Source organism: Haliotis rubra, unplaced genomic scaffold, assembly GCF_003918875.1.
Source record: "Haliotis rubra isolate DU_JTF1 unplaced genomic scaffold, ASM391887v1 Scf1206, whole genome shotgun sequence".
Lineage (NCBI taxonomy): Eukaryota > Metazoa > Mollusca > Gastropoda > Lepetellida > Haliotidae > Haliotis > Haliotis rubra.
The window spans coordinates 228,307-252,151 of NW_025765122.1; the positions used below are offsets into that span (position 1 = coordinate 228,307).

At 41.4% G+C, this 23,845-nt stretch overlaps 1 protein-coding gene across 1 annotated transcript in view; it reads left to right on the plus strand.

Moving 5' to 3' along the window:
* The window catches only part of LOC124264542, a gene marked incomplete at its 3' end in the record, with an annotated part of 45,789 nt that overhangs the window by 16,115 nt on the left and 5,829 nt on the right, over positions 1–23,845 (plus strand). The window contains 4 exon segments of the mRNA XM_046699291.1: positions 9,635–9,792; positions 17,386–17,495; positions 17,877–18,003; positions 18,886–19,032. Of these exon segments, the coding sequence (XP_046555247.1) occupies positions 9,778–9,792; positions 17,386–17,495; positions 17,877–18,003; positions 18,886–19,032 (399 nt within the window).

Genomic DNA, 23,845 nt, shown 5'->3' on the forward strand with positions numbered 1-23,845 from the left:
ACAGTCTGAGAACAAGCATTCTCATGAACGTTCCCTTACCGTCTTAAACGACACTTCTTCTGTACAACGTCAACGCAGGTGCGTGGTTCTCGAACTATTGCAGTATAGTAGTGATATCATCTACAGAATGGAGGGATTTTCTTCAGAATTATTGAAACCCATGTGGAACTATTACTGTTAATGTCTGCTCTTTGGTGCAGGATTCATGTGTGGGCAAGTATACTTATCGTGGACTTGCTTTATATTTTGGGAACATTTTCTAGGTCTGCGATTGGATGTTTATTCAAGTATAAAACTGATTTGGTACTCAGCGTATAAAAGGACTATTTTAAGAACCACTGCACAATATATTTACTCTACATATTTATGTAGGTTATTATATATGGTATCAGAAAAATGGCATCTTCTGGTTATGTGACCGTGCGTGACTATATTGCAAATTCGGTTTCAAACGCCAACATCGACCATTCATCTACCTGCATCTGGAACATATATTAATCATTCTAAAGCAACAGTGAAATAAATGAAAATTAATGGACATAATCCACTTAAATGCATAATAAATGCAGTCAAAGCTTTAGAATATATCATCCCGACAATTATACATTTTGATTTTGCCGATTTGAAGAACCTGCGACAAACTGAAGAAATAGGTACTTGGCGTATAGTCCAAACAGCGATGCAAATCGCTGCATCTAATTAGCCTATGTGACAATGAGCGCCTATATTGCAAATTCGAGTTGAATAACCAACATCGACCATTCATCTACCTGCAGCTGGAACAAACTGATCATTCCAAAGTAAAAAAACACCACCAGTTTGAATAAATTGAAATGAATGGATATCAAGAAAAATGCAATCATGGTTTTAGAATATTTTATCTCGACAATTATGCCTTTTGATGAACCTGTGACCAACTGAAGAAATAGGTACTTGGCATCCAGGCGTAAGTTACACGTCAACACCAGCGCCACCTTACGGGCTCATTAATGCTCATGGTAAGTAAGTGTGGGACATGTTTCCAAACAGCGATGCATGTCGCTGCATCTAATTACCCACCAGATGCTCAGGTAAGACGTGTGTCAACTGTTCTATTAATTAGGTCACAAGTACATCAGGTGGAGAAAATGGTGATATGGCACTCCCAGGGGTCGGGTATTTTCTGTACCCTCAGTCCCCCGGAACCGGGTCAGTGTCGCAGTTGGCTCTCTATGTAGGCGGGGGGCTGTGGGGTAGCCTAGGAGTTCAAGTGTTCGCTTGTCACGCTGAAGACCCGGGTTCGATTCCCACATGGGTACAATGTGTGAAGCCCGTTTTTGGTATTCCCCGCTGTGACATTGCTGGGATATTGCTAAAAGCGGCGTAAAACCATACTCACTTACACACTTTATATGGGCGACACAACCATCTTCATAATCATATGGACCCGTGAAGGTCCGGGTTAGAATGAACCTTCAGTAACCCATGCTTGTCGTAAGAGGCGACTAACGGGATCGGGTGGTCAGGCTCGCTGACTTGGTCGACACATGTCATCGGTTCCCAATTGCGCAGATTGATGCTCATGCTGTTGATCACTGGATTGTCTGGTCCAGACTCGATTATTTACAGACCGCCGCCATATAGCTGGAATATTGCTGAGTGCGGCGTAAAACTGAACTCACTCACTCATAATCATATGAGTTTGTTGTAAGATTCTGACCTGTGATCATAAGGAAATGCTGAAATAAGCCACGCGATGGTCGCGAAAAAGTGAGCAGTTCAATTATTCACGTTGAGAATAAGCATATAAGAAGCTGCTGTAAGAGCATATTATGGTACGCTATTGTTGACAGTTTGTTTGCTTGTCACAATCTTACTTCACTGCCCACTGAAAACATGTGGACTCAGTATTGGCTGTGTTTGTTTCATATAAAGTGTTCATCTCTGATCATGACATTAATGATAGGTAAACGAAGAGTCTATACAATTTTCCATTTCATGTTGCGTTTTTAAGTAGGCGTTTAACTTTATGTAATCAAGGGAGTGTGCGTTTTAGTGTACCCTGTTTCGTCAGCCGCGCATTAGACCTTTATTTGTGTTGCTAATATCCACTTTACAGGAACTGAGTATCACTGTCTATATGAATGTGGTGCAACTGTTATCAATTTAAACGCCCGAATGACTTTTACCAAGAATAGGTAGCGACATCTTGTCATTTAGTTCGCTGTGTCCATGTGTGTGTGAAATACCCTCTAACGTGTTAGCTGGACCTTCACCAGTGTCATAGGGCGGTGGGGTAGCCTAGTGGGTAAAGCGTTGGCTCGTCACGCCGAAGACCCGGGTTCAAATCCCCACATGGGTACAATGTGTGAAGCCCATTTCTGGTGTCCCCGCCGTGATGTTGCTGGAATATTGTTAAAAGGTGGCGTAAAACCAAACTCAGTCAGTCAGTCAGTCACCAGTGTCATGCCGGAACGACCAGCGTATTCCACGACTTCAGGTGCATGAATAATATCCGAATTCTTATTGGCTTGTTCTGGACATTCATAATGCGCACTACACATTACTTGATACACATTACGAGCACATGAACATGTTAAGTAAAATGAAATAAGTAAAATGTATTCTCAACGCATCACGGACGTCGAACCACGCGCACAAGCCAAGTCTAACCCAAGACCATGCACGCTCTTGGACCAATATGGCTGGCTTGTGTGTGGCGGATGCTACTGTACCACAGAACATGTTACCATCGCGAACACCGGGTGTCTTAAACGATTTTCAGTGACAGTGACAATTTTTAAACCCCGGGAATAATGTTCAAAGCGGGATAACCCAAGCTCACTCACTAATTTGCTTTTAAAGTTCACTGGAATCTGTGGATTATTGATACAATTATACTCTAGCGTTCACGTTATGTGTTATGGAGAAGTAAACTGGACGTTTGACAACGAATACAATACACAAAGTTGTTTGTTTTTTAACGCACAATCGGTATATGACGTTTCGTAAAATATCAATTAAGTCTGGACCAGATAATCCAGTGATTGACATCATGGGCATCCATCTTCGCAATTAGGATTCGAGGACAAGCATCGGGATCCCGATCCCGTTTTGCGGCTCTTACTGCAAGCGTTGCTGGAGACCAGTTCTAGCCCGGGTCTCCACGGGTGCATCGTACAAAAGGCTGTGAATGGACGTCGGCATTGTGTTCCGTACCATGAGCAGCTGACTGACATTGCAGACACAAGAGATAGAAACAGTTTCAAGTTCAAATGGTAAAGTTTGAAACTTCCTCCAATTTCCTTCATGTCCAAGCTACAATCATCCGTTCATTCTGCATGTTTGTTTCGCCATGAAGTGTTTGTGTGTTGAACTATACACCGATATATTTACAATGTCCAAATAAAGCAGATTGTATGGATTTGCACGGAGGCCATGGTAGTATCCATGACCCTTTAAGCAGTGAAACACTGGGAGGCATGTGCAGTGCGACGCCAAGCATGTCTTCTGTAACGTTATATGTTACTGAGGAAATTACCGGTGTTAGGGAAAGCAGTCATGAAATTCGCCAACTATTGACTGTTGTTTTAATGACACTCGCTGTGCAAGTTTGCCACATTGTGAAGCAGGGTTTAGCAATCTTCTTTTTAACAGAGGAGCAAACAGACGAACGTAGATCTACACAGAGGAACAGTTGACACATCTGCTATGTCGTGTTGCAAGGGCCGCAGACAAGCCTGGGCATTTCACAGTGGACGTGGTGATAAAAACAGAGGATTAGTGTTAATGCTTTGTTTGAAAAACTCAAGTGTTTTTTCTCACCTTGACTGAAGGAGTGATCTGGTTTAACTTGGTCTTATGTGTTGTGAAGCCGGTGTATGTTTGTGTATGAATGGCTTTGAAATGATTAAGTTTTATAACGTTTCATTATCTGCACGTATTTTATTTCAAACTCGTCCTAACGAAATGAGATAATGAGCCGATAGTGTCTCCGGATCGTGAATGTAAGGGATACAAATTTTATCATTCAAGTCTAAGGCCTTTATTTTGGATTCCAAATAAATGGTATTTTCAGTACGGAAACACACGAGAGAAGTAATCTGTTTTTTCAAATACCGTCATTTAAAAAATAATGCTTAGTGTTTTCAAAATTTGTTAAAACCGCGGATGTTTGAGTGAATCCTGTTTCTCAGATTGTGCCATTATTCGTGTGCATACAGAAGGCCTTTCCTTGGTCTCAGGAAAAGGACCTTTGAATCTCTTCAAACATCAGACACTATTACATTGATCTCCGAGACATTGATGTACGGAGCTTAAAACGTCCCTGCGCATAAACTAATTTGCATAATTATCTGATTGTTAAACTTAATTTATCGACTGTTTTATTGCACCAGTTGCGCTGTCCATATAATATAAAACGTAAGTTTGGAATGTTTGGTAATGACCACAATGTTATATTTAAACAATTTGCATCAAAGTTGTTAGGACTGCTAATGTGCCCGAGCCTAATTCGAAGTGTTTGATCACAAACGGACACATTCCTAGTCCTCCTCAGTTCGAAACAAGCATGCAGTTAACGCAGAAGATCAGGGCAATGAAGACGTTTTCTTAACATAAAAATTGTTCCTCTTCATCAAACCAGCTTCTAACTTAAAGAAGCCACACAATTAACGTCTGGATCTTTTCAGAACATTTAAGCTGGGAATCGTAAATGGCTATCTTTAAGGTTATGGCATAAAACACTGAACTTTCGTTAATATGAAGTTTTGATGAGAAATCAAACTTTCTGTAATTCGACGACAAGGGAAACAGGTAGGATCTATACAAGGACAACAGAATCTCAAAAGTGTTAACGATACATCAATTTCATCCAAAAGAGATTCGAGGCAGGGCTGGTTTTACAGGCTGAGTGCAACACATTGCTTCCAATGTCGATATCCAGTTGGTGTATATTTATTCGATCAAAGCATTCCAAATTTCCCAGCTATCAAGTCAAGTCTCAAGTGTTTTAGGTGTCTAAATGAAACCTCAGTTCATCAATTTTATGTATTTTTCTTGAAATTGTATGTGAACGTTCAGTTTTTCCAAAAACCAAATGCAGCGTTAATCTACTTCTCTCCCCCACCAGGCTATTTTGGGCATGTTTCGTGTTACTGTTCTAACCCACTAACATGTGGAATGTGCTGTCTGTGTGGGGGAACAGTGACCAATGGTCACCTTGGCTAGGTCAGTGTCGTTTGTGGGACAGTGCAATATACGTCAGGGCATGGAGGAGGTGTTATTTATAGATGGGGGTACGTATGGACTTCCTCAACACTCATCTTACACTCATGAAAGCACTGCTAAACTCGCTCCCGTCTGCTCGTAACGAGTATTTCTAAAATTTCCTGATGGAAATGAGAGTGGCATGAACTCATAGAATTGAGGTGGTTGACTAAAATGGTGACAACTTTTACAACTAGCAGTCAATTTATCCTGAAAACAAAACCCTTGGGCTTTTGTTAAAGGGCATGTTTACACGAAATTGAACCTTTTTGTCTTGCACTTTTTCAGAAAATACTTTTTTTATCATGTAGTTTCATGGCCACAACACTACCGATATCACAAGTAACTAATATTTTTTCTGTTTCTTTTGTATTTTAGAGACTTTTATTCAAGTGATAAATTTCAGCATGAACATCTTTTGCTTTGGGACTAGACAGGAGACCAGTCTAAACCAGTTGGCACCAACAATGAGTATATGTTAAAGCGTTGATATTAACTGATTCAAAACATTCTGTTTTGTTTCACACAAGAAAATAGGTGTTTGTATCGTATACACCTCCCCTTCAAATCAGTTGCTGTGATGATTTGTCAGAGGGGAGTTCTTGATTTTCAAATGGCATCGACTTCTCAAAATCCAGAACCAGTCATCTAGCAATATACAGGCGATATCACAGTGATCATTATGTTTTAAAGATATTACTTAAAATGTTTGAGAACTCTCGATTCTCCTGTATTACTCTAACATATTAACGACCCGTGAAGGTCCGAGTTAGAATATTGGCCTTCAGTAACCCATGTTTGTCTTAAGAGGCGACTAACGGGATCGGGTGTGGTCAGGCTCGCTGACTTGGTTGACACATGCCATCGGTTCCCAATTGCGCAGATCGATGCTCATGCTGTTGATCACTTGATTGTCTGGTCCAGACTCGATTATTTACAAACCGCCGCCATATAGCTGGAATGTTGCTGAATGCGGCGTAAATCTCAACTCACTCACTAACATATTAACTGTAAGAACAGTTAAGAACATGAAAGATTTGGGTGTTCTCAACTTCTTCTAATGAGTATAATTCATCCACCTATCAAAAATGTGCTTTTTAAATCTGATCATGCACTGCCAATTGTCGTCATAATATTCCATTAAATTTTGACCTTGTCCTTTTTTGCAATTTTACAAAATTCTGTTGTGATCCAGTAGTTAAACTTTTCTTCTCCTTCAAATTTCCTGGCGCGACGGTTTCCGTCCCTCGTCGAGCCGTATGACACCAAACTCTGTACGTGACAGGTCCCAGAGCACGTGAGCCGTCCAATCTTTCAGCCTATTGATCTCGGCTGGGTCAGCGTGACATTCACGTGCTGACACGACACATTGCGCCTGTTTGTTCACGAGCGAATGGTCGACATTCGGGTGAAGGAAGCGTTGTCGGACCAGTTTCATGTTCAAACGAATGAAACATAGACACAAACAAATATATTAAAACCGTCGATGCCCTTCTAATGGAGAAACATCTAAGGTGAACTGACTGTAGGAATATTCTGCCAAACATAATAAACACATATACTTAGGTGCAAAATTGAATTATTTGTTTTTCGAAAAACGAGGAAGACTTATTCTTGACTCTAGATTCGATGAATATTCTACAGGGTCCAAACTCAAGCAGGACCTGATCATTTGAAGGTGTTTTGTTTTCGAGACGTCAGTGTTCATTGATGCAAGGGAGATTGTTTCTCTACGCTTATGGAAATGGTTTGTTCTTAATATCACTACGTTTCATGGTTGAAGAGGGACGGTGGTGTAGTCTAATGGTTAAAGCGTTCACTCATCACGCCGAAGACCCGGGTTCGATTCCCCACATGGGTACAATGTGTGAAGCCCATTTCTGGTGTCGCCCGCCGTGATATTGCTGGAATATTGCTAAAAGCGGCGTAAAACCATACTCACTCACTCATGGTTGAAGATTCATGTGGAGAACATTTCCATACTTGATGCATCAGGGACAGACAGGTTCCGGTGTTTTACGGACAATTACGGATTTGCCTTTGCATGTGTTTGTGATGGATGCTACCTGTGTGGCAGGATCCGCTCACCATTACACCAGTGACCTGGTATCGTCATTATTATGCTCATGATACAGTCTGAATCACACAACATACATTTAGCGGAGATGTCTTAAGGCTGCCTTTGTGTTTATATCTCAATGGTCTTCATTATATCGGTAATGTAGTTGTCGTCATCGTCACTCTGTGATTGGCCCATTTCTGGTGTCCCCCGTCGTGATATTGCTGGAATATTGCTAAAAGCGGTGTAAAACCTTATTCACTCACTCACTCTGTGATTGAGGATTGTGACCTTCAAAGGGTCACCGTGAGCCCGGAACGTTTGTAATCACCTCATCACAGACAGATTGTGTTTATCAGCCAAATACATCAATTGTGCTTCGCTTGCAGGTCAATGTTATTTCAGCTTTCATGTGGTCTCTTCTCTGGTGTCTGGACACTGTCGATGACAACAATGTAACTTCACGTGTTTCTTGACAATGACCTGTGAAGTTCGTATGCTAACAATTCAGATCGTGTTTTGGTGCCCGCGACAACAATTTTACATTTTATCTTAAATCCAGCAACCTCGCATTTATTTTGCATTTAACAAATGTTTAGAATCGGAACCGTTCAATGCACAAAACCGTAAGCATAACCGTATATATATACATGTATGTTGTTTTTTTAAAATGTTGTATGTTTCCCATGGAGGTGAGGTGAGGTGAGGTGAGGTGTAATTGGGACGTGTGTGTGTGTGTATGTGTGTGTGCGGCTGCTTGTACTAGCCCAGACTGAAGCTGGTTTTATAGTGCTAGCCTACTGAGATACCATGCCGCAGTGAAGCATGAATACCCCACTCAGACACATTATACTGACTCCGAGCCAACCAGTCCTTGCTGTACCCATTAATGCCGAGCGCCAGGCAGGGAAGTACCATATTTTAACGTCTTTTGGTATGACGCGGTTGATTACACCACGGAGGCGGTCGTTTCACATGGACAGCATGTTAGTGGGATCTTCCTTTGATTCTGTATATTTGTTTGGTCTTCAGTGAGCCATGCCTGTCGTAAGATGCGACTACCGGAATCAGGTGGTGAAGCTCCCTGACTTGGTTGACACATGTCATCGAATCCAAATTGCATAGATTGATGCTCATGCTATTGATCACTGTCATGTCTGGTCTGGTCGATTATATTTATTTTATATTATTAGGATCATCGTACGCCTGACATAGTAGTTAGCACAATATGGTTAGATGTAAAATATTGTCACATTCTACCTTTCAGACACCGTTGTCCTTCTATAATCCAGCATTAACCGGCTGCAAATTTGTCGATGCAATGAAAGGTTTAACTCACATCAACATATTCTATATCAGTGAGGGCATTTGGCATTTGTCACAGGACAGGGCTTACTTGTGAGATGTCCTGGGATTTTCTGCCATTCAAGTAAACATACTTATGCAACTGCACTGTGTCTCTCTTGATAATCAATAACAAATATTTGCTTTGAATTTCTTTCATTTTACGTATTGAGATTAACGGCTGACATATGTTAACTGATCTAATTTGTTTGCCTTTGGAACGTTTGCTCTGATTCTATTCTGTAACTAGTGATCGCGACATGTTTTTTGAGTAAATGTTGGAAATGAGCGCGCCTGGCTGGTTGTAGAGTGTAGGGCGAGTGATGGGCTGAGACAGGGGTTTGTGCTGACACTAACTGTGTACACAACGCCATAGTAGCTATCTCCAAACTCCCGCGCTCCGTGCATTCTCGCCACGGAGTTGTCGCACATGGAGGCTTACTGTTGTGTTCGTCGCTGTTGACGTAGTTGTATCGGAAAGGATATAACCAATCAACGTCACAATAACTGTTGACGTTTTCACTTTGTCACCGACTCTGCCCAATCAATGTTAGCTTAGATGTTGGCGGCGGGACTTGCATCACTACGCCAACCAATGAGAGACGGCGTTATCGGGATTCACGTCACTGCCATGGTAACGTGTGGATTTAAAGTGTCCTGTAACACCTGAGTGTACAGCGAAGTGGACCCGCCGTAGTAAGAACGAAATAAACACAGTTTTACCGACTTCACACAAACAAACAACCCGCCCTTCTGTTTTGGGGCTGGGCTAACGGAACCCGTCATGAAACTCTGGACGCTGATTGGCCAGACTTCTCCCAAATGGAACCGCGTAATAGGAAGTTTTCACCTTAAAACGTGAAATTTAAACACCGTGATAGGGCTACTGGCCATCGCTGTAGACTGTTCCACCTTTATTTACTCCTAATGAACCGCCAGCATTCACTGATGTTTTAAAACTTTGCATTCGTTTTCTCACTACAGAAACCAAAGAACCAAGTGGCTAGTCACATCGCTACGAGTGTCTGTATGTACAATACTGGAGAGAGGTTGCAAAGGGCAATAATTCTAACACTTGGAGTATAATTAGTGGAGACTGCACTCAACCGTGACGGCGTCGTGCCAAGATGAAACTTGGCCAGGTAGGTCTTTTGTCGCACTTAAAATGTTAAGTTTGTAATTCATACCATGTCTTAGTTTAAGTCATTATTCTGTCGACTCTGATCCATACTTGGAATTACATTGCATGTCTATGTGAAACATTTCCCCCGCTGTAAAGATATACGGTTTACAAAATTTCTAAAAGACAACTTTGCACTTATTTGCTTTGATGTATCTTTTTACTTTTTATAAAATACGTTCTCACAACTTAGCATTGATAGATATACTCAACCTTGTGTTTAATGACGTTTAAGTTGAAGTAGTGTCGCTCTGTTGCTGTTCACCCAACGTTTAAAAATTTCATCAATAGCTGATGTTGCATTTGTGTTTGCTATATTTCACAGTTCTGTTTGTGGTCAGTTCACCTGCATGTCGTATATACTTAAAGACAAAGTGGATCGGTACTGACTATATAACTATACACACAGTTGTAAAAACAATACTGTTTTAACATGTACTCCACGATGAACGTTAATTGTATGTATTCAGGTTAACTTTTATAAACGTCATCAATATGTCGTGATATGTGTCAGAATCTCAGAAAACTGACTTCTAATATAAATGAGTATATTTGTTAAATGAATGTCATGTCCGAATCTGCCTATACTGCTCATGGAGATCCAGTCGTTTCTTCACTGGATAGAGACAGGGTTAAGTTTAGTGACTCTAATGTACCTTTACTGCTGAAGCTTGGTATAACAGCAGTCGGGTTGGCACACTGGTTGAAGCGATCGCTTGTCACATCGACGGTATAGGTTTGAATCCACTCGACATTGGTACAACATACACAAACTTTATGAATAAGAACTTCCTTATTACATGAGAAACGTTGCATTTACGAAATACAGAAGTTTTTATCCATAAAGTTTGTCTGTATTGTACTTGCCAACTTCTAAAATGCCACTCAAAGAAGCGACATTGGCACATTTGTGAAATCCATTATCGCGCAGTCATTTCCGATAAACGATGTAAAAGTCATCCTTTACCCTTACAATGAAGACGTATGAAGTTATATATGAGGGAATATCAATGATATATAATTTGATGGAAATACTTGGGGTTTGTAAGTCATGGTCAATTACACATGTATCTTATGATAACTTTACACTTTATTACTCAAAGGAACCACCAACGGTGGTACACGAGTTACATTTTACACATAGTTATATAGGAATTACGACAAGCTGGCATACACAACATTCAGAAATCTTGACAGTTTTTTCAGGACATGTATCTTATTATTCCCAACAAGTTGCTTATATTTTGACATGTTAGGCAATTTATAAAAATAATCACTGATAAGAGAAGAACGTTCATTCGCCAATGCTTTACATTTGTTGAGAATTACACAATGTCCAAAATCTCTCTTCACGAGGAATGTCTGACCAACGACCCTTTTCTCTCGGTAACTTGTGATTACTTGTTCTAAAATATAGTAAATGTTTATAAATGTTATCTGATGCCTAATAAATACTTTTCAAAACATGGTGAATCTTTAATAATGGAATAGTAGAAACCTTTCACATGTGGGATGTTATGGATCTATCAGCTGGTACATAACATTTTATGGCCAAATAGAATAACGACTTTTGCTGAAATAGCTATAATGTCTTTACTTTAATACGTAATAAAATATGTGATAGAATACTAGATGTATCAGTTCAGTTTCAGTAAGTTCCCAATGAAAACATATTTTTATGAAAAGTTGGAAAAAATATTTTTCAGAAAAATATAACTGGAAACGCTGTCCGGAGCAACCCTTTTTATGAACATTTTGTAGGGGTGGGAAAACCTCCCTAAAGTCTCGCGCTACGCACACTCGCACGACCAGTTGTGCCTACACTTCATTACTTTCCTGGGTACGCCCCTGGTATCCTTCACACTTGTGTTATGAAACGTCAGTAAAAATACTCAAACAGGTAGCTTTTTGTTGCGAGGTGTCGGAGAATCATCTATGTTGGCTGTTTCTGTCGCCTCTACCAACACCTCCCTGAACAACGTTGTTTGAACATTCATCCACCATCAATTCATTATTTGCCTAACTTCTTGCCACCATCAGTGTCCATTTGTAACATACAAGCAAGTTGCATGCCCTGGACAATATGGCAACTTTCACGCTTTCTGAGTGAGACCAGCGTCATTTTGTGACAGGAGTGAGAGTGAGTAAAGATCAATTCAGTAAAGCAACTAGAACTGGCATAGTAATGCAGGGCATGCTAACCCTTCCGTGAACCTAATCAATTTCTGTATCAGCATAAAAACACCTACCTGGGCTTGATGGATGACCTGAAACACGTCAACATGTTTTACGTGCTAGTTCTGATGTATTGTTTTGCTCTACCTGTCTCAGAAACTATTGTATGTTCTGGAACTGTGACATAAACACAAAAATACAAAGTCCTATCACCTCCAAGTCTCTGTAATCATGAATTTTGGGTCCCTAGCGTTGTGTAAAGATCCCCCACAAGCAGAAACATGTATCAGGTATTCCATAAACCCTTTATAAGACTAGATGCATATTGTAATGCATAATATACCAGCCTTGTATCACGGTATGAACCAGTATTGTCAAACAGTTTATACAAGTATTGTCTCATGTAATGTATATATTAGTGGTGTCTCAAGGTGTATACCAGTATTAGATCACGGTATGAAGCAGTATTGTCACACAGATTATGCCAGTATTGTCTCGTGTAATGTATATATTAGTGGTGTCTCAAGGTGTATACCAGTATTGCATCACGGTATGAACCAGTATTGTCACACAGATTATGCCAGTATTGTCTCGTGTAATGTATATATTAGTGGTGTCTCAAGGTGTATACCAGTATTGTATCACGGTATGAACCAGTATTGTCAAACAGTTTATACCAGTATTGTCTCATGTAATGTATATATTAGTGGTGTCTCAAGGTGTATACCAGTATTGTATCACGGTATGAACCTGTATTGTCAAACAGTTTATACCAGTATTGTCTCATGTAATGTATATATTAGTGTTGTCTCAAGGTGTATACCAGTAATGTCTCGTATAATGTATATATTAGTGTTGTCTCAAGGTGTATACCAGTATTGTCTCATGTAATGTATATATTAGTGGTGTCTCAAAGTGTATACCAGTATTTTATCACGGTATGAACCAGTATTGTCACAGTTTATGCCAGTCTCATATATATGTCTCGTCACACTTGCGATGCCATACTGTCTTTACTCCAAGCATCAATGTTGATCTGTGAATTAAACATTTATCTTGCCTAGCGAGGTCGTCTGAGTACACTGTTCGTTACAAACAGATAACGGATCTAATTTGGAAAGTATGACGAGGTGTCAATGCAAACCACATTGTCAAGGAGCTTCAATCTGTATGCTTACGGGCTCCATACATTTAAAGGTGTTGACATTTTGGCCCGAGATTCAACTCCTGTGGTCGTATTTTAATGTTGAAATAAATGCTTTGATACCCAAGATGCCCTTGATGAAGAGAGTCGTGACATTTCGCCAGCAGAGATCCCCCTTTAGTAAGTGAATTGCACAACAAAACCGTCACCGGCCTAACACCTGCACTTTAAGATATAAACTAATACCAGCCCATCACGTGATCACTGGATTAAACACCAGTGGTGATACAGGTGTCATAACACCTCTTAGATTGAGCTTAAACTGTCACGATTAACACTGACATTGGTTCTACAGAGCCAGGAGTCTGACCCAACTGTGGAGTTCCTCACTGACCGAGCTAGCTGTAAGATGGCTTTAATGACAAATAATCAACATGGCCTCCGCCAATAGTTACGTTGTGTAAAGTGGGGAATGTGTTTATTTGATCTGGGTTGAGATGGGGCTGAAAAAACTGGCGTTCTTGAAAACAAAAGCATCTTCATGTAGGACAGTTAACAATAACAGTGCTTGGTGGATGTTGTAATGAAAGTAGTTAGATGTTCCTGGGGCGGTGGGGTAGCCTAAGGGTTAAAGCGTTGGCTCGTCACGCCGAAGACCCGGGTTCGAATCCCCACATGGGTACAATGTGTGAAGCCCATTTCTGGTGTCCCCCGCCGTGATGTTGCTAGAATATTGCTAAAAGCGGCGTAAAACCAAACTCACTCAGTCAGTCAGTTAGATGTTCCTAACTGAAGCTGTAGTGAAAGGTATATCCATCCATCCATCCATCCATCCAAGTGAATACATGCCCATTATGCTTGCTACAATAACTTTAAATGCAGACATTTTGCGAATTTTGTAAAACACGACGGCGTATTTACTTATATTTCCACAGACGTAGAAAAGACAAGAGACATATATTGTTATTTCCATACAGGACATTCAAAATTATAACAAAATTCAACTGGTATCATCGCTGACTCTTGTTAATTCTTAAGCACATACCCTAGATATAGCCAGGATCACACATTCGACTCTGATACGCTTCTTATGCATATGGAAAAAGGTATTATTTTCCGAAACGGAAAGGGTTTTGTCGATTTTATTTAGGAAACGGAAAGGATTTCATCTGTTGTCCCAATAACGAAGTTAGTACCTGTATCGTGCAGAATTTTGAGGACTGTAAATGGTAGAATATCCAGCTCATTCACCGAACTCATCTCCTTCAATTCAAACAAAATTACAAATTCAAAACAATGAGTAAGCGTTCAGTGTACCGATCAGACTGACACTACTTTAAAATATGTACACTTGCGTATACAGAAAAAGGCAAATCGCCACGAAGACTGGTCACAAGTTACGACATGTAGAGTTTGATGTACCACGTAATTTGACATTCATAGACTGTTTAACATTTCTGTTCATCGTCAGATATTTGGTTATTCTAAATGCATACAACGAACGAGGATCATAATGAACTGTAATTAGTGGCCCCTTGGTCCTAGCTATAAGCTTAGTTTACCGTATAAGACTTTATATCGCTGATGTACATACGCTGGGTATACGTATAAGACTCAAGACGAGAGAGAGTGTTAATTAGTGAGTTTAGTTTTACGCTGACTCGCTGACTCCCTTAATCAAAGTCACGGGACTGCTCATACAAGTAAATGACACCTCAAGCATATATCGAAGTGAAGGACTTCAGAGTCGATCATCAAGCAGCGCATCATTTTCTGATACTCCAGCTCCATTGAGAGCCAGCCTCATCCCACGGTACAGCCAGCGGGTCCATGATAATCCTTGACAAACTCCTATCAATTAGTTAGACACTCCCGCCAGTGTATCGTGAACAAAAGAGCGAGGCCGAATATAGATGCAGTCTAAATTGAGGCTGGACAACGGATGTGCAATCAAACCTTGATATTTCGAAATCTAGCATCTCGACGTATTGCGCAACGTAATAATCTCGTTTAAGCGCTATCAGTCGATTGTTACGTCATTCCAGCCTCAATCCGCCATCTCCAGTGTGTATAATGCGAAGCACAGTAATATACGTTTATAACGAACTGTGGATTTGCTCCCAACCACATGCTGTATATTTTGGTCGAATTGCGTAAAACGAACTATACGGTTATGACGAAACTATAATTAGTGGTCCGTTCGAGCTCGTTATTACCGTTTTGCTCGTCACGCCGAAGACCCGGGCTCGATTCCCCACATGGTACAATGTGTGAAACCCATTTCTGGTGTCCCCCTCCGTGATATTGCTGGACTATTGTTCAAAGCGGTGTACAACCAAAGTCACTCACTCACTCACTCACTCACTTACTCACTCGGTATTACCGTAGTTTGTTGTACACATATCTCAGGGCCTAGATTTTCGAAGCGCTCTTAGCGCTAAGATAGTCGTAAGTGCAATACACTAACATTAATTTACGACTATCTTAGCGCTAAGAGAGCTTCAAAAATCTAGGCCCTGGACTTTGCATTAACGAGTCTCATTGTACTACAAGTACGGGGTCATCCAAATGTGTTGGCGAGAAGATGAATTACACTGTTTGATATACACGTAAATATTTATCCACAATTTTCGAAACAACGTAATCTCGAAGTCTTTGGTGTCACCCAAACTAGCTCGAGTAATCAGAAATTCGAGATAAGCGGTCATCTATTAATAGACCAATGTATTTTAACCATCATATTGTTTAAAATATCGTTAAACCTAATTCACCTTCTCAGTCGAAAGCCATAGGGATCCCAGGTAAGAATATAGGCCCCAGCAATCTGGGCTCGTAGTAAGAGGTGAATAAATGGATTGAGTGGTCAAACTTGGTCGATTACACGTTATCGTAACTGCGTCGGTCGAAGCCCATGTTGTCAGTCACTGGCTTGCCTTGTCCAGTTTCGATTTATTGACCGCCGTCATATAGGTTGAATATTGCAGAGAGCGGCGTTAAACGAGACAGAATAGGCTGGAAAAAGTTTTGGCATTTAGAGACGACAGACAGAATAAATATACATTGTGGTTTTACTCTGCGGTGAACTCTCGTAAGTGTCCACAGTAACATATACGCTGTAGTGGGTGGGAGGGAGGGGGAGTTCAAATGACGTCAGACAGATTACACCTGTATTTACCCTTCCTCTGTACACGCGCCCTGTTACATATGCGGAAGTAGATGACGCGTGCATTGACACTGTAGCAGGCGTAGGTGTCTTTGCTCCAGTATAATGAACTGGACAAGGGTCATTGCCATTGTAAAATACGAAATAACCTGGACTTTTGGTAGAATGTGTTGTTAAACTATCTACTTATTCCACATTTAGAATGACGTTCTCATAGAGTCACAGTGAGGTGATCCTGGTCCGCTTAAGGCGACATTACAGAGTTGTCATTGTTGGAAGGAATCGAACCCAGGTCTTCGTCTTTCTATTAGGCTAGTCACCGTCGTTTAGCAACGACACCGTAAAATATACCAATTTAAAGTATAAACATCAACGTCATTATTTACCAGTCTCAATTATCCGGCGACAGATTCCATAGGACGAAAAAAAACATTTTAGTGGTGATAGTTGTGTAAATGTGTCACTTACAATGATACACTTGGTGTTCTCGAAAAGGTATGCATATACCGGTAGCACTCGCCATTTCCACAGAACGTGTTTTAATAGATATAATCGGGGTACATCTACACGTATTTGGTACTGATCTTTATGATTCACCCTTTGAGTCCAAGAGCGTTAGTGTCGACATCTGCGAAGACAGTTGTTATTTAGGAAGAGCTAAGGGCGGTGGGGTAGCCTAATGGTTAAGGCGTTTGCTCGTCACGCCGAAGACCCGGGTTCGATTCCCCACATGGGCACATTGTGTGAAGCCCATTTTCTGGTGTCCCCGCCGTTATATTGCTGGAATATTGCTAAAAGCGGCGTCAAACTAAACTCACTCACTCATTAGGAAGAACTAGTTAGATGAAGACAAAATTTCGATAAGTAGCTCTGAAACTGAGCCATTACTTCAGCAATATTTCAGCAACAGTGGGAAATTCCCACATTGTAGGAATGAAGAGAATCGAACCGAGACCTTTACGAGGTGGGAGAACGCCTGCAAGCGTTAGTCTCCAGCTCTGATATTCCAACATCTGGCGCTTTCTGATACTGATTGTTGCCAACGTACTTGAATGGAAATGGTTTATTTTCAGGTGCTGTTGGCATGTGCGTTGTGTTTGGTGGGCGTGGGCTTCTTCACGTCCCTGAAGACCTCCTTCCTGTATCTCTTGGCCTTGAAACAACAGTCTGATGGCAAACAGTGGTACGTCCAGGTCCTGAACAGTCTTTATGTGTGACATGCAAATAAACACACAGAATTAATTCATATTTATGGCTCTGAGGCCACCAGTACAATGACAGTTTTACATAATTACGCGGAGCGCGAGTTGATAGCTCTTTTCATAATCACTTTTACCTTTTCGCCATTAAATGTTACAATTATATATTGAGCTAGTTATCCTTTCCTGTCATTGAACATGAAACATCACATTTATTGGTATAATACTATGCGCGTGAGCATTAATTTCGCACCACTTGAATCCGTACACTTTCAGTATATTTTTGCGATTCAGGTATCATTTACAAATACGATTAACAATATTTTTAGCATAGCTCTGCTACATGCATCGTGCTCTGGTTTCAGGTATGCAGCATTATTTTTCGTCTTGCTTGTCCCTGAGATTGTCACCTTTCTCCGAATCATCTGGGGCAGTTCCTTTGCGGTCAAAGGTCGACTAGCAAGATGGCCTCCGTGCAAAATCATATTTATCGTAAGTCATTATGTGATCGTTAGATGGTATCATTATTAAAACTTTTCTGAGGCCTTTGGCCATAGTTTTGATATTGTATGAAAATACGTACAGAAAAGAATTGGCAATATCCATCAATTCCTTACAAACTTGTTCGTTATAAACGCGACCCGCGAAGATCCGGGGTAGAACAGGTCTTCAGCAACCCAGGCTTGCCACCAAAGGCAGCTATGCTTGTCGTAAGAGGCGACTAACGGGATCGGGTGGTCAGGCCCGCTGACTTGGTTGACACATGTCATCGGTTCCCAATTGAGCAGATCGATGCTCATGCTGTTGATCACTGGATTGTCTGGTCCAGACTCGATTATGTACAGACCGCCGCCATATAGCTGGAATATTGCTGAGTGCGGCGTAAAACTAAACTCACTCAATCACTCACTCACTCTTTATAAACGCAGATTGCTCTATGTCTGCAATGGATTTCCCCAGGGTAGCTAACGTACAACGAGCTTTCCATCAACGTTTAGCCACACGCTGTCATATGACAGATACAACGACCATATGTGTTATAAATGATGGTTGATGGGTAAAATGATCGTAAGACACACGATGCTTTGAGGACGGTGAGTTAGCCTTGTGGTGAAAGTGTTCGTTCGTCATACCAAAAACTCGTATTCGGTTTCCCACATGGGTACAATGTGTACAGCCCATTTCTGGCGTCCTTCGCCGTGATATTGCTGGAATATTGCTAAAAAGGGCGATAACTAAATGCACGCACGCACTCACTTACGTAATGACGCTTTGACTTAGAAATAGTCTGCACCTGCAACAGATGAAAACAACGCTGTATACAATACCAATTATTATTACTGTTGTCGTACAGTGCCTCTTACTGTTTCACAGGGCATGTTCACGACAGTCCTGGAGTCAGCGGCCCTGGCGTTCTTCACCCTGGAGGTCTCCCCCCAGCTCCCAGGCTACCTGGTCCTACCCTTGATGAACGTCCTGCTGTTCCTGCAGGTACTCATCGAGCAGTGGAAGAGATCCACGGTAAGCGTCTTAGTATCTGTCTTCTCATCTGTCTTAGTATCTGTCTTAGTATCTGTCAAATACAGGCTGGCTGGGGTTCTCTGGACAGCGATCGCCCCCGTGGTGTTGTGGTTAGAGCGTCCACCCGGAGAGCGGAAGGTCGCGGGTTCGATCCCCGACCGCGTCATACCAAAAGACGTTAAAATATGGTACTTGTTGGTCCCTGCCTGGCGCTCGGCATTAATGGGTACAACAAGGACTGGTCAGCTCGGAGTCAGTATAATGTGTCTGAGTGGGGTATTCATGCTTCACTGCGGCATGGTACCTCAGTGGGCTAGCACTATAAAACCAGCTTAAGTCTGGGCTAGTACAAGCAGCCGCACATACACATACACACGCATGCCCGTCGTCATATGAGCGAACTATTCTCAAGCACGACGTAAAACCCAATTTCACCTCACCTCATCTCTGGACAGCCTGGGTGTACTGCAAAAAATGCGTTCAGTCGCGTGTTTGAAAGGGTCAATGTGATCGAAATAGAAGCGACAAGAAATCTCTGCTAAGATCAGAGCCAATGGTACAGTTCCGAATATGTTACGAGCATGTGTTTAATAGAAGCTTTTAGAAATGGACCAAAGTGTTCGTTAAGGCAAGTCAGGTTTTCACCAAAAAGACACTGTAACGTATTGTACAAGTGAAAGCAGGGAATTCCATTGGGTATCATTCTTGTCTTCGAGGAGCCAAATTGAAAGTGTCCACCACCATGTCTAGCATTTTGGATAACTTAAGTAATTTTGATGAAAATACTTGCGTGCTAAAAAAACCACTTGGCATAAAAATGTGTCCGAATTACCAAACCTTCCTCTCCAATGTACTCGCTTCTCGCTAAGGGTAAGACGGTGCCACGATTCAAATCTCCTTTAGAAGGGGTTCTAATGTTTGCAATGGAGTCAATACACGCATGGCATGACTGGGAACGTTGTTTGGTGCAGTATCTCCAGAATTGCGAAACACAGCAACTGCACACAAAGATCTCTATATGTAACATCCTTTCCTCTATACCTGTGAAGTCCCAGTAATTACATCCCAGGTCGCTGATGTTGGACCTGGACCGTCATGAATACCGTTATATTTGAAAGAAAGTGTTTCTTGCAAATTGTATTGACGATTTTACGCATTGTGGAGAGGTTAATGTGATATTTGGTATATGCAAAAGAATGAATGGGTTAGAATATGGCCTGACACCGCTCTTGGCAATATTGCCAGCAATTTCAAAGAAAGGGACACGTGGAAGGGTTCACGCCTGGTACCCATGATGGTCCCAACCTAACTATGTCATCGTTGCCCTACGAATATCATGATAAACCATAGGAACTGCGACAGTCGTAGCGCTACGATCGTTTTGTGGAGCGGGTCTCCGGGCCTTCTGTGTGACGAGCGAACTCTTTAACCACAAAGTTAATCCTTCGGCCTTTAAAATATGCAATAAAAATAAAAATTAAGGCAATTAAATAACACTGGAAAAGTAGGTGTACAAGTGGCAGGTTTTCTAATCTTTACTGTACATAAACTGTATGCTGACTTAATCGTTAACCGGATTCCCGTAATCTTTTATATCTTAGGGAATGCAACACCTCAGTTGTAAGTTCAGATGGTTCAGGTAAAAACTAAATCACACAGCAGCGCCAATTTCAAGTATCTCTTTTATTAACAAAAAGCGTTTTTAATTTTTTTAAAAAGAGGTCCGTTAACTCATTAAACAGCTTTATTGTTGATTTAAGTGACTTTAGGGATTAACCGTTACGTGTGTGCAGCATGCGGTGTCGTCTTATTTAGCTAAGTGGTGGATTTCTCCCCCCTCCACTGGCCCGGGGGTGGTGTGTTACTCGCTCAGACAGCCACTCAGCGTGAGACAGCGTTGGTGTTGTCGCCGTGCCACCCGTCGAGGAAGCTCTGTTTACTGACATTGTGCAACGATGTTGAATTTGAGCTTGTACAGCAAGTCTCATTCATCCGGTAGTCAGACAGGCCGTGACTTAACCCACTTACAGTCGATTACAGGTGCTGGGGGCCTTGCTTCACACGCTGTACCCATGACGGGAGGCGAACCCGGGCTTTCGGCGTGACCAGCTAACGCTAGTCCACAGCCGATGTTAACAAACGTTGACATGCATATTAAACTCCAACATCAGATGCCATGTTACGACGTAAATTGTAATAAAAACGTAAATTGTAATAAAAACTGACGCAACTAAAATTATTACAATTTACGTATTGCAATTTACGTCAATTTTGCTGATGTGACTATAAATCTTAATTTACTCACTCATTGTTTGTGATATCAATATCTGCTCATGATATCAATCACTCGGTTATTACGGCTTCTATACAACTGGAATATTGCTGAATTGGGCGTTACCTGACCACGCTAATACACAATAATACTACCGCAGGGCCCAGATAAGGGTCGCATCGGCGTATGTACGGCTAAAAATATATCCAAGATACGGTAGGAAATAATTTAGAAAGCGTAGCAGATACGCACCACAGCAATGGTGTACGGTCTTAGAATCATTTACAGACGTATTTATCTGAAAAAAGTATTGTTTTATTGTTTATTGACCTGTTTACACAAGAGTAGCAATGTTGTGGTGCATATATGAGACAAAACACAAGATTACTGATACTCCATTAAATCCATTCAGTACTCTAAATGTACCTTTATTGTTTTCCAGTACTCCTATACTGAAAAAAGTAAGGAGTACGTACTCCTGATCATGAAATATTATCTGGAGCCCTGTAATACCTCAACGGGTTTCTGCAAAAAAGCATGCTCGGTTCAAAATGCAATCTAACGCGGTTAATTCTAGCTCTGCGCGGAAAAGGAAAACGTTTGTCCCTATTCTACTAAGACAAAAATAAAAAATAAGATATTGAGTGTAGTGACACGGGTCAATTTCGGTTAGTTTGAGTGAGTAAGGTTGATCGGAAACGAAATATCGATAAGATCCTTAAACCAGAGAAAGAATAGTCACAGACATACTCTGAATCCATTCTGTAACCTGTTCTCGTATTTACCATTATTTCAAAGCAACTGCATATAGTAAGTGGTGGTGGTGGTGGTGGAATTGGGTTTAACGTCGTGCTTGAGAATATTTCGCTCATATGACGACGTGCATGCGTGTGTATGTGTATGTGCGGCTGCTTGCACTACCCCAGACTTAAGCTGGTTTTATAGTGCTAGCCCACTGAGATACCATGCCGCAGTGAAGCATGAATACCCCACTCAGACACATTATACTGTCTCCGAGCCGACCAGTCCTTGTTGTACCCATTAATGCCGAGCGCCAGGCAGGGACCAACAAGTACCATGTTTTAACGTCTTTTTGGTATGACTCGGTCGGGGATGGAACCCGAGACCTTCTGCACTCCGGGCGGACGCTCTAACCACTACACCACGGAGGCGGTCTCTGATTAAGTCATTGTAATCGAGTTATTTCCAAACTTGCGGTAAAACACTCCAGGAAGCTCACGCTTGTCTGAATCAACACATCCAGATGCATTTGTGTCAAATCTCTAAAAAGAAGAGAACGTCGGAAATAATTTAAACCACATTCAAACAGTCTCATTCTTCTCTTCTGAATCACAAGGGTCGTTGTAGTTTCTCCACTGACATGGATAACGAGGCCTACTCGAAAAACTAGGATGTTCAGATCAAACCTGTTCTTTGAAGTAAGGGGATAACCATGCTGCAAATATTAGCCCATCTGCCTGTACAGTGTGTACATAGCTTAGCGAAGGCGTGAGAGTCAAGCCAAAGGCAACATGAATTACATGTCTTGCTGATAAATTGCTAAACTTAGCTTAAATGGGGAAGGAATGAGGGTTTCCTGATTTGCCAACTGCTGTGAAGTCCCACCTTTGTAAACCATTTGAAGCCTGACACAAGCATACAACTGGAGACCTTTTGGAACAGACAGCTTTGCAGTTTCCTTTCTCGACAGCCTGGTGGTTTAGTTTCTGAGAACGTGTTGTTTCTTTATTGTGTTCAAAATCGAATGGGTGAAGATAGAATAGCCTCATGATAAACGCGTTCACGTCGTCGCAGTGGATCGTTGTTGATGCTTTCCACCACTTGTATTCTTGACGAGGGGCGGTGGGGTAGCCTAATGGTTAAAGCGTTGGCTCGTCACGCCGAAGACCCGGGTTCGAATCCCCACATGGGCACAATGTGTGAAGCCCATTTCTGGTGTCCCCCGCCGTGATGTTGCTGGAATATTGCTAAAAGCGGCGTAAAACCAAACTCATTCAGTCAGTGTATTCTTGACGAAGGCACCCTTATTTCAATGCAATAAAGATAAGAAAGCCCTTTCAATATCCATAAGAAAAGAGAGTATGTAATGTTTCCCACTAAGTCATTAGCTTTTGTAATCATAGTCATAGAGACGCAAACCTGATGACGACATACGTGTCATCAATGGTTCAAAATGGTTATAACAAACGATCCGCAAACACATAATTGTGTTTGGAACCTACATAGACAGCCTCTGTATATAGAAACATAGCTGAAAACGGCTGATATGTTTGGGAACAATAGGAAGGATATACTTCACGTTGAAAAGCACATGTTGCAAATATATTTGTGACATCTGTAATTCACTGAAGTGTTGATATGATTACGACAAATCGACTCTGCTTTTTAAATTATGTCGCATGTGTTGTGATGTCAAAATGTACATGGTGTTTTCTTTATCAGTTTGCATGAAATGGAGGCGATGGAGTGCGAAAGAACAACAAGCTGTATGGCATTATTATATAACCGTTACGTTTTCAA